This window comes from Triticum aestivum, chromosome 4B, assembly GCF_018294505.1.
Source record: "Triticum aestivum cultivar Chinese Spring chromosome 4B, IWGSC CS RefSeq v2.1, whole genome shotgun sequence".
NCBI classification, from domain to species: Eukaryota; Viridiplantae; Streptophyta; class Magnoliopsida; order Poales; family Poaceae; genus Triticum; species Triticum aestivum.
In genome coordinates this window covers 368,856,381-368,868,794 of record NC_057804.1, presented here as the reverse complement: position 1 = coordinate 368,868,794, position 12,414 = coordinate 368,856,381, and the positions used below count along the sequence as shown (strand labels likewise).

General features: G+C 40.5%; 1 protein-coding gene across 1 annotated transcript; it reads right to left on the bottom strand.

Annotated features, from left to right (window-relative positions):
* Positions 1 to 8,826: 8,826 nt before the first annotated feature.
* LOC123092203 (macro domain-containing protein VPA0103) lies at positions 8,827 to 11,057 on the bottom strand. The gene is made up of 7 exons (XM_044513905.1): positions 10,753 to 11,057; positions 10,038 to 10,086; positions 9,837 to 9,939; positions 9,652 to 9,747; positions 9,485 to 9,559; positions 9,309 to 9,378; positions 8,827 to 9,081 (listed from the first exon to the last, which is right to left on the bottom strand). Exons 1-7 carry the CDS (start codon positions 10,990 to 10,992, stop codon positions 8,998 to 9,000), a joined length of 717 nt encoding a protein of 238 aa, XP_044369840.1. The 5' UTR covers positions 10,993 to 11,057; the 3' UTR covers positions 8,827 to 8,997.
* Between the last annotated feature and the right edge of the window lie 1,357 nt (positions 11,058 to 12,414).

Sequence of the window (12,414 nt, the reverse complement as noted above, 5' to 3'; positions counted from 1 at the left end):
AACCTACACTTCCAACTTACCATTTCTAAGAGAGAACCACCTACTCATGTGTTGAGGCCAAGATATTCCATTCCTACCATATGAATCTTGATCTCTAGCCTTCCCCAAGTTGCTTTCCACTCAAATCCTCTTTCCACCAGATCCAAATCCTATGAGAGAGAGTTGAGTGTTGGGGAGACTATCATTTGAAGCACAAGAGCAAGGAGTTCATCATCAACGCACCATTTGTTACTTCTTGGAGAGTGGTGTCTCCTAGATTGGCTAGGTGTCACTTGGGAGCCTCTGACAAGATTGTGGAGTTGAACCAAGGAGTTTGTAAGGGCAAGGAGATCGCCTACTTCATGAAGATCTACCGCTAGTGAGGCAAGTCCTTCGTGGGCGACGGCCATGGTGGGATAGACAAGGTTGCTTCTTCGTGGACCCTTCGTGGGTGGAGCCCTCCGTGGACTCGCGCAACCGTTACCCTTCGTGGGTTGAAGTATCCATCAACGTGGATGTACGATAGCACCACCTATTGGAACCACGCCAAAATTATCCGTGTCTCCAATTGCGTTTGAATCCTCCAAACCCTTCCCTTTACTTTCTTGCAGGTTGCATGCTTTAATTTCTGCTGCACATATACTCTTTGCATGCTTGCTTGATTTGTGTGATGATTGCTTGACTTGTCCTAAGATAGCTAAAATCTGCCAAACTCTAAAATTGGGAAAAGGTTAAGTTTTTAATTGGTCAAGTAGTCTAATCACCCCCCCTCTAGACATACTTCAAGGTCCTACAGAGAGAGAAACCAGTGGAAGAGGGTGGTGAGAGGTAAGTCGAAAAAAGTCAAACGAAAGAAACCATACCAAGCTACCAACTCCCCTCTAGGAGTAGAGATAAGTAATACATTAGCACAAGCAGCAAATGTGCTGTCACTGCTAGCACTGTCACCTGCCAACCATCTTATACAGATAAAAAACAGTTAAATTTCATTCAGGGCACTCATCCGGCATATCCATCCAACTCTCTCATAAACACAATCAAACCACTCAAATCATAGTTATTCATTTCTCAAATGGTGTGAGCATCTCTTGGGGCAGTCTCACTAATGAGGACATGACTACCATGGATACGACCAAAAATATTGCATACATGTATATTTGTGAGGTGATTTCTAATGCAAACTATGGAATAATTTATTTATGTCATCCAGGACTAAAATACTTCACAAACTTTTGTGCCATGTCTAATTGCAGGTGTATGGGACATTTGTACAATCCACATATGAAGATAAGGGAGAAAGAGATGTTTACTTGTTCAAAAAGTTCTCTCACGTCACTTTTGGCCCAAGAGAAGATAGAGTCCAAGTCTCTCACGTTCTGGATTCAGATTCAGACTGCACAGATATACCTGATTCAAAACGCCAACAACTTTTTCATACGGACTCCGAATTGGGTGATTCTTTTTTTGTTAAAAAGTAGATTTCGTGCTCTTTCCAGCCCAATTGGATTCACCTTCAAATTCGTCCGGAGCGTTGAGATATAAATGAAATAATCAGACGCCGCAGCAGAATCCGAGTCAAACAACAAGTCCAAAGGTCTATTCATGAGCCTTGTACGACCTAGGGTCAGTTTTAGGCTGCCTTGCGACGTCCTCCCACCTCCTTGGCCGCCACCCCTTGCTCTTATATAAGTAGATCCATCTAGTAGCTTTTTTCTTGGGATTTGTTTAGTTAAAAGTTAGTCATTGCAACTTCGTGTACTTTGTTTATGTCCAACGACCAGACCAAGACCCTTACGGATCCACACCTTTATCAATACTTCATATATATTCGCAATACTCAGATTGCTTTATCATATTCTTGCTTGTTCTTTGATTGCTTGAAGGAATAGACCTTCGTGGTCAGGATGATCGTGCTTCCGGCATCGTCAGTAACCTCAGGAGATTGGTTTAGCGATTGCTAAGGCGCAACGTCGTGCACATTTGTAGTTGGATCATCAAAGTCATCTTCATCAAATCGATAGTTATCATCTCATCGTAAGATCGGGACACCCCCGCCTCTATCAAGTGGTATCAGAGCCAGGTTGCTCGGTGAGAATTTCCAGTTTTTCCTAGATTAGATTTATTTTCTTACCTATTGTCCAAGAAAAAACCATAGATAAAAGTTAGGTCTATTCATCCTTTGTCCAAGCCAGTCTGAGCCTTTGCAATTTTCTTTTCGTTGTTTGCATTATTGAATTATCAGTTGCATCATCGTGTCGAGTTGCTGGTCTTAGTGTCTAGTTCGTTTAGAGTTTCGAGTTCTGCTCACATTAGTCACGCCGCCGCTGCATCGTTATTCTTTCCGCTGTCCACCACCTATCAATCAACTTCCACCAATGCTACCCATCGTTCATTGTCATAATCATAGTTGATATCGTTCACATCTTCACTTGATCCAATCTGCATCTTATTTAGTTGTTTTGGAAAGAGTGAGAGAAAAAAAAGACAGAGAAAAAAAGAGAAATAAATAGAAGAAAAAAGTGTGAGGAACAAAGGAGAAGAAAAAAACAAAATTCGAATCTATCTAGACTCAATCTCGTAGTTGAATTCGGATTGGAATCTGTTTTGCGCACTGTTCAGTAAAACAGGCATAACTTCCTCATACGAAGTCCGTTTTGGCTCCGCGAGTACTCAAATGAAAGCTAGCGACGAGCCGCATCTAAATAGTTGCAGAAGCTAGTTCCATATTTGGCACCTCAAAACATGCTTCTAAATAGGTCTTTTTGACCTCCGAAGTTTGCTAACACAACTTATTCCAGTTTTTCAAGCCAATTTTAGAATTTTTTGACTCCTCATATCAACTCGGAATTGAATGATTCTTTTTGCATTGGAAAGCTTGATTTAGTAGCATTCTTTGAAAAAATTTATCATAAAATTGGCTCAAACTTTTCAAGAGAAAAGTTGGAGAGAGAGTTGTTGTATATCCTGCTTGGCAGTTGTTTTTCATCATTATCTTTACTGCCGTTGTGATCTTCACTTATATCTTGTTGTCCGGAGCTACTTAGTATCCTTCATTGATGCTAGTTGTGCTACACCGTGACCTCATTAGTGTTCTAGGCTCGCGTCTCTAGTCTGGTCTAGCCTAGGACCAGCACAGTACCGTCGTTGAGCATTTATTCAACATTGCATCTTTGAATTGATTATTGCTAATTTTTTGCTACCATATATAGCCAACCCAGCTTTATATATTTCTACACCGTGTATACGTACGTTCCCCTGGCAATTGCTTTACACAATCTTCGGAGTTACTTGACACCGCTGGTTGCCTGTCACCACCTGCCGCATGGTAAGAACTTGTAAGATATTGATATTTGCTTTACCGTGAGCACTTTACAACCACATCCTAGTAGTTCATAGGAACATTATTCTCGAATTTTGTTTCTTGTTTCTACTAATCATGACAGGTTCCGAAGATAGAAGTTCTTGGACGACGGACACATCTTCACCATCACAAGAGTTAGGACAACACACACAAGCATATGGTCAGGTTATCTCTTTACCATCATTTGAGGGTAGATTTAATCCTGCTATTTATCTAGCTTGGGAGCTTGAATTAGAAGAAGTTTTTAGTCACCATGATTTTTCTGAACTTGAGAGAGTACGAGCTACCACTAGAGCATTTACTGGTTTTGCTTCTGTTTGGTGGAGTGTACATTGTAAGAAAAACATTGATAACCAACCCACAACTTGGAAAATTTTGAAAGCTGTAATGAGACAACAATTTTTTCCTCCTTACTATCGTCGTGAATTGCTTCGCAAATTTGAACAATTAAAACAAGGCAGTAACACTGTTCATGCTTACTACCAAGAGTTCAAATCTTATATGCATCATTGTGACATAGAAGAATCTGAGGATGATACAATGAATAGATTTTTTGATGGTTTGAACCATGATATCCGTGCAAGATTTCACTATATTCCTCGTTGCATTACTAGTATGTATGTTTGCGCTTGTACCTTTGAGAGACAAATACAGGAGGATGCAATGGGTGACTACAACAACTACTATTCCAGTTCATGCTCACCACCGCCGTCTGGGTCCTCCACCGTTGCACCTAGTAGAGCAGCCCCACCTCGGATTGTGAGCGCGACATCATCTCAAGAGTATGGTGCATTATCTACGTCTGTACCTACATCAACTACGTCTTTGCGACAAGGTAACAGTAAAGGTATTGATGATATAACTGCACATGAGAATGATGCATCCCTAGTTAACTTGAATGCATCATGTGTTGAGTTACCTGGTGATTTGAGCACATCACCTATTTTAGAGAATCTTGATACTGTCATGAATGCGTCATGTGATCAAACAACTGAAATACCAACAATTTTGAGTGCACCCATTGAATTTACTGTTGATGCAAAAGAATCAATGTTTAATCATTTTGATATGACCTCTAATCTTGGTGATTATTCTGTGTCGAATGACTTATTGTATGTTTGTTTATTTAAGTATATTGTAGCATGTAAATTTATGCAAGTAAGGTTTATTCACCAATGTTGGGATGGTTTAATGATGAACATTGTCAATCTTTTGAAATGAATAAGTGCTTCACTTATATGTGCAAACTGAGTTGCAATATTTTCATGCCTTCTACTTCTTGTGATAATTTTTTGGCTTTAGATTTTATGAACTATACAAGTTACTCATCTATTCATGTGTCATATGTGCAAAAATCAAGGGAAGTAAAAATGGATGACATATACATATACAACATGTACACCTTGTCTCTTTTGTTAGCCACATTTCAGACTAAGCAACACCAAGGACGGCTTTGTTTTCAAGAAGGGGAGGATGATGAGTACATGACTACCTTGGATACGACCAAAAATATTGCATACATGTATATTTGTGAGGTGATTTCTAATGCAAACTATGCAATAATTTATTTATGTCATCCAGGACAAAAATACTTCACAAACTTTTGTGTCATGTCTAACTGCAGGTGTACGAGACATTTCTACAATCCACATATGAAGATAAGGGAGAAAGAGATGTTTACTTGCTGTTCAAAAAGTTCTCTCACGTCACTTTTGGCCCAAGAAAAGATAGAGTCCAAGTCTCTCACGTTCTGGATTCAGATTCAGACTGCACAGACATACCTGACTCAAAACGCCAACAACTTTTTCATACGGACTCCAAATTGGGTGATTCTTTTTTTTTGGAAAGTAGATTTTGTGCTCTTTCCAACCCAATTGGATTCACCTTCAAATTCGTCCGGAGCATTGAGATATCAACGAAATAATCAGATGCTGCAGCAGAATCCGAGTCAAACAACAAGTCCAAAGGTGTTGCATCACCCCCACTTGGGCCCATGAGCCTTGTACGACCTAGGGTTAGTTTTAGGCTGCCTTGGGACGTCCTCCCACCTCCTTGGCCGCCACCCCTTGCTCCTATATAAGTACATCCATCTAGTAGCTTTTTCCTTGGGATTTGTTTAGTTAAAAGTTAGCCATTGCAGCTTCGTGTACTTCGTTTGTGTCCAACGACCAGACCAAGACCGCTTACGGATCCCCACCTTTATCAATACTTCATATATATTCACAATATTCAGATTGCTTTATCATATTCTTGCTTGTTCTTCGATTGCTTGTAGGAATAGACCTTCGTGGTCAGGTTGATCGTGCTTCCGGCATCGTCAGTAACCTCAGGAGATTGGTTTAGCGATTGCTAAGGCACAACGTCCTGCACGTTTGTAGTCGGATCGTCAAAGTCATCTTCACCAAATCGATAGTTATCATCTCATCAAAAGATCGGGACACCTCCGTCTCTATCACTCACGCCAAACATTGTAGAGCTTATTCGAGAACAGAACAAAATGCACCTGCCAATTGCGAAGTGGTTTACATATTTAATAGACATAATGATAACACCACGAAAATAGGATAGGTAGAAACAAGCTTCCATGTTTAGAGAGTTGTAATGCTGCAAGTATGACTAGTCATAACAGATTTCCAATCAAAATGAGCTGCAACCCCTTAAAAGTGTTGTCATGAGCAGAGAAGTTAAGTAGTTGTTACGTAAATCACTCAGACCTGTTTCCTGGTGTCTATACCTGAGCAAGTTTGTATATAATTGCAACTGGCAACGTACTATGAACTTATGAGAGTTGGATGGGTTTTCTTGGAAAAGAAGATGGCTAAGCTTGGTTTCCAAAAAGAATTTATTGATCTTTTGATGGCTTGTGTTTCATCGGTGAAATACAATGTCATGAGATGGAGCAATTGGTCCCTACCAGGGGACTCCGATAGGGTGATCCGTTATCACCATATCTATTTTTTGCTATGTGCAGAAGGGTTATCAAGTTTACTGGCTCATGCAGAGTAGGTTTGTGGCATAGAGGGTGTAAGAGTGTGCAGAAATGCATCATCAGTTTCTCACTTGTTATTTGTTATGACTCCTTCATCCTCATAAAAGGTGATTTGACTAATGCAATCTCATTGAGACAGTACTTGATCAATATTGTGTTAACTCGGGTCAACTGGTCAGTGATGCAAAGTGTATTATTTTCTTCAGCCCAAACGTGACTGTTGAGTTAAAAGCTGGAATTTTTGCTAAGCTGAATATTATGACCGAAGCTCTATGTGATAAGTATCTTGGGCTGCCAGCCATGGTTGGTGCGGATAGGAGCGCCAGCTTCTCATATCTCCTTGAAAGAATGATCAGCAGATTGCAGGATTGGAAGGAAACTTTCTATCTGTTGGAGGTAAAGAGATCTTACTCAAGGCCTCACTTGTTTTTGCCATGTCAGTGTTTAAGATACCAAAAAAAACATTTATAGGGAGATCATTGATGTTGTCTCTGGATTTTGGTGGGGAGGCACTGATGAGAAAAATAAAATGCACTGGTGGGCTTGGTGGAAAATGTGCATACCAAAAAAGGATGGAGGTATGGGATTTGAAGACCCACATGCTTTTAATCTGGATATGCTAGCCAAGAAAAGTTGGCGGCTGCGAGAGTGGATTTTTGGAACATGGGTGCCTTCAAGGATTTTATTTTAAATAGTTTAAGAATCACATTTAAAATTTCAAAAAATCCCGAAAAGAATTCTACATGATCATATGGATGGATATTACACATGTGCATAGTTTGGTGATGAAATAAATAAACATGTGAGCTATGTAAAAATGACAAAGTGATGATATCTAAATAGTGAATAATACATGCACCGTTCATCCTTCCAAAATCACAATTTTTTCATTTGTGCGTAACTCACATGGTTACTTATTTCATCATGAGAATTTGCACACGTGTAACATACATCCATATGAACATGTGGAATTGTTTTTGGAATTTTCTGAAACTTCAAAAATATCATTTTGGCACTACTGAAAATATAGGGCTCCAATGTACCCGTCCACTAAAGTGACTTTTTGAGCAGTTGCTTTCTAGCCTTGCCATCTTATGTGCATAAGTTTTACGTGTCAAATACTACGCCCCGACAGGAACCTGCTGAAGGTGGGACCCAAAAAGGGGTCATCTTTTACGCGTCAAAGTATTTTTGCTGGACTCCAAACATTTAAGAGAGGTCATATATGAAGAGTGGGGAATGGTAATAAAATCAACATTTGGGAAGATCACTAGGTGCTGACTAGCCCCTCAAGAAAAGTAATAACAGGAAGGGGTCAATGCTTATTGCAAACAGTAGAGGACCTTATTAATCCCGTGACTAGAAATTGGGATGAAGAAATATCTCTGTGGAGGTAGAAAGAATCCTAAGAATCCCCTTGAGTTCACAGTTGACGGAGGACTTTATTGCCTGGCACAAAACGAAAGCGTTCACCTTTTCGGTCGATCGGCTTATTACACAGAATGGACCCATCAGTTTGGCGGCATGATTAAAAGGGACGATGAGGGGCCTTCATCTAGCAACCCAGTTTGGGATATTATCTGGAAACTTAAGTGCCTAGTAAAATTAAAATTTTGGTTGAAAGGCACCCCATGGGATTATTCGTGGCATGCTGGTTCTTGCAAACCGCCACATTCCTGTTTTCTAGCCAATTGCCCGGTTTGCAAGGGTGGGGCTGAGGATGTCCGCCACCTAATGTTCACTTGAGCCCTTGGTCTGACTGAGGTGATTGATCAGACCCTGGCGATTGATAGATCAGGAACAGGAAGTGTGGTTTTCGAATATTTACTAAGAGGTTGCAATTATAGTGGGAGCTTGGTATATTTGATGGCAAAGAAGAGAAGCTGTGAAAGGACAGCCTTAGCTATACATGCCATTACAAGTTTACAACAAACTCGGCTCCTATGCTCGACGGCTTACATTCCAGAGGTGAGAAGTGGTTGAAGCCTGGTTTAAATGTATACAAGATGAACGTTGATGCGTGCTCTATGGAGAATGGAACTGAAGCTACAGCTGTGATCCTTCATGTGCTAAGCAGAATGTTTGGCGCTAAAGAATGGGATGATGCTAGTGGATCAACTATGGCTGTTCCCAAATCATTTTTGAATCTGATTAAATAGAAATGTTAAGGCCTGCAATGGGAATTAGAAATATTAACCTACTCTTCACTACTGGCAGAATGCTTTCTGTTAGCTCAAAGGATTCGCTCAGTATCCTTTACCCATTGCATGAGAGAAGCAAACAATGTGGCACACACCCTGGCTAGGAAATCTTTCTATTCACATTCTGTTTTTTCTTGGGAGGATGATCCCCCAGATTTCCTGTTAGCTGATCTTATTAGAGATGTATCAATTATCTTAGATGAATAAAGTGTACCGCAGGTTCAAAAAAAAAATTATGTGAACTTAATAAGTAGTAAATGTGCTGTCACTTGCCGGCCATCTTATAGATATGAAAATGAAGCATAAAGAACGGTAAAATATTAGGGCACTCATCCGGCATATCCATCCAACTATCTTTCAGATAAACACATTCAAACTGCGCCATACATACGATCATGGTCAACAGACTCTAGTGGTCATATTAGACGCTGGCTAACATGCGCATACTACACTGATATCATAGTTATTCATTTCTCAAATTGCGTCAGCATCTCCTGGGCAGTCCCACGCCAAACGTTGTAGAGCTCATCCGAGAACAGAACAAAATGCACCTGCCAATTACAAAGTGGTTTACATATTTAATAGACATAGATGACAACACCACGAAAACAGGATAACAAACTTCCATGTCTAGAGAGGTGCAATACTGCAAGTCTGACTAGTCATAATGGATTTCCAATTAAATTATTGGTTGTATAGTTCCTGCATTTAGTGTAAAATGGCATGTGGTTACAAATACCAGTGGCACTGTAGTATACTACCACCGGCTACGACTAACCTCTTTAATATCCCCTGAAAATTGTTGAGCAGCTGAAATAGCTATGTTTGATGCTTCCTTTGGAGGGTAACTGCATGCATGCTCAAATCGTGTTAAACTTCTAAATTCTGATAGTGCAAAAAATAAACTGCATAAAAAAGTAGATAGATGAATGAAAACGTGCACTTAGTACATACCGGAAAATACCACAAGATATAGCAGGGAATGCAACGTACTGAATGCCATTCTCTTTAGCAACCTTTAAGCTATTTCTGCAATTAACAAATGCAGATCAGGTTGCTTTTGCCTGATTCAGCAGCTAGAACAGCCTTCTCTAATATATAGTGTAAAAGGAGGAACTTACTCGTATGCATTCTTTAGTGACACCTCAGGCTTCCTGTCCATATCATATATGGGCCCAACTGTATGGATCACACAGGACACGGGAAGCTCAAAAGCTCTGTTCACATTCAATATACAGGCAAATTGATATAGTTTCAGGATGATAGCATTCTGTTGGTACCAAAATGAATGAGAGAAGGTACTAACGGAGTAATTCTAGCTTCTCCAGTAGGGCAACGGACTCCAGGTTTAACCTCTGGAACTTCACGGCATGCTTGTACAAGCTGTGGTCCAGCAGCTTGATGTATAGCTGACATAGGGGTTTCGACTTAGTAATTAGTAGAGTATGAGATATTGGACCATCAGTGATAAATAAAATTATTACACTTCTCAAAAGCTAGTTTATACCTCCATCAACACCTCCCCCTCCTAGCATTCGTTCATTAGCAGCATTGACCTGCCAAAATAAATCTCAGTTATATAATTCACTGTTGAATACAGAGAAAGATAGTTGCTTCTATGCAAAATGTAACACATCAGTTTATCATAAAACACAAATAGAAGTAACAGAAAGGATTTAGTAAATACTCGCATAGTAGATCATATCATACAAGCTTGCAAAGGCTTAAGACCTAACTGGCTGAATGGATTTGTAATAAGATATTGGATTTATAAACTTGTTGCAGAAGGGACTGCAACTTTCCTGATGATTTGAGGCCCAGAAGTCAAATTCCACTCCATGGAAAATAAGCTGACAGTCATTGGGGAACTTGATTCAGACTTCTTGGTGATGCCCTTAATGGCAGACGGAACCGATACGGACATTAAAACAGAAAATAAGCATAGCTAAGAAGACCCTGTTCACCAACCCAGACCTAGGCAAAGGCCTGTTCCATCTGAGAAGCCAGCCTAACTACAACGCCATCTGATGGTTCCGAAACTGGGTTCAGTTCCGATCCCATGCTCAGATCCCACTACGCGCCGGTAGCTGCTACTCCGTATCTGGTAAAATAAAATACAACTCGACCCATCTCACCTATCCAAGCATATCCACATATGCAACCAGTATGGCGTGGAGGAGACAAGGTGGGATTGGTCGATGGGATGTAGCGGAGGAACTTACGATAGCGTCGGTGGCGCCGTCGACGGACCAGAGGGTGATGTCGCCCTTGTGCAGCTTCAGCGCGCCGGCCCCCGCCGCAGCCGACAGCCGGAACGCCTCGCCGCCTCCGAATCCGGACGCCGCCATCGCGAAGGTTCTCCTCGCTGGGCAGATGCTTGGCCGCCGCCTACGCAGCCACTTGGAAAGTGGAAGTGGGAGCAACGACGGCGTCGGGAATATTCTGGTGGCCGCACGCGACATTCGTGGGGAGCGAGCGTGAGTGTCGCTGGAGGCCTGTGCGGTAGGCCTAGATCCGTGTATACTCTGGACATTTTGTTCGGCCCCTTTATAAGCTCGGCCCGCGTAGCACATTCCTTCTAATTGCACCTCCGCGCGTAAGGACCTGCCGAGACCTCCTATTTAGCGCTGTACGCGCTAGCGAACGGACCGCGTACCCCCCGCTTCCCCCGCGCTCCCTCATGGGAAGGCCATGTGTGGGGCGGGAAAGGGTAAGCATCTATTTTATTTCTTTTTAAAAAATGGTTTTCCATTGTAAGACCAATTCGGGATTTAAAAAATGTTACAACTTGTGAAATGTTCGAGAATTCAAAAATTGTTCATGACTGGAAAAAATGTTCACAAAATGATAAATGCTCGCGGAATTAAAAGATGTTCACCGAATTCAAAAACATTTCTAGATCTCAAAAAATGTTCGTGATTTCAAAGGAATGAACATTTTTTGAATTTCATGAAAATATTTTAAACAACGATGAAAAAATTTGGCATTTCATGAACATTTTTTAATTTGATGAGCAAAATTTATATTCAAGAAAACTTTTTTGAAATAATTATGAACAAAAATTGACTTTGGTGAACATTTTCTGAAAAAATGATCAATTTTTTTAATTCAGTGAACAAATTCTGAATGTGCTGAACATTTATTGAAAATAATCAACAAAAAAGGAATCCGATGAACTTTTTTTTACTTCCATCAATTATTTTAAATTTTTATGAACATTTGAAAAATCTGGTGAACAAAAATTAAATTTGATGAACATTTTTTTATTGTTGAACATTTTTTTACATGGTTGAACATTTTTTGAATTCAATGAAAAAAAAAGATGTTAAACGAATTTGAAAATAAAAAATGCCAAAAATAGTCAAAAAGTGAAGAAGAAGAAGAAAATAGAAAATAAAAAGGAAAAAGAAAGAAAAAATAAGAAAAGAAAGGAAAACGAAAAACCAATATAGAAAACATAAAAACAAAAAAACCAGTTCTAGGAAGGTTCTAGAACCTTCCCAAAACCGGTGGGAAAAATAAACTGCAAACGGGCCGGCCCATATGCTCAACGGGGAGCTCGGGGGATGCGCGCTATGTCGCTAGCGGGCAACCTACCCGCTGTATAGGATGCTGGTTCCTATTTGGCGCCCGCTACGCCCGTTATTGTGTTAATCGCAAACCGGCGCACACCCCCAACTCCAACCTGGGCCGGCCCGTTTTAGAATTTTTTTTGCGTTAAAACTGCAATTTCTCCAAAAACACGGGCGTGGTGACTCGAACAAGGGACCTCTTGTACTCGAGTAAGTCGACTAACCACGCGGCCACAACGACCTTGTGTGATAACTTCTGGCGTTTATTTTATATCTACTTTCCTCCCTTTCTTTTTCTTTTCTTTTCCTTTT

Excerpts from the sequence above, each read along its gene's own strand:
- LOC123092203 (XM_044513905.1), bottom strand. The coding sequence starts at position 10,992 with ATGTCGCGTGCGGCCACCAGAATATTCCCGACGCCGTCGTTGCTCCCA. Across the intron at positions 9,379-9,484 it reads ATATCTTGTGGTATTTTCCG|TTACCCTCCAAAGGAAGCAT; the intron begins GTATGTACTAAG and ends GCATGCATGCAG. Across the intron at positions 9,082-9,308 it reads TTTCAGGGGATATTAAAGAG|GTGCATTTTGTTCTGTTCTC; the intron begins GTTAGTCGTAGC and ends TGTAATTGGCAG.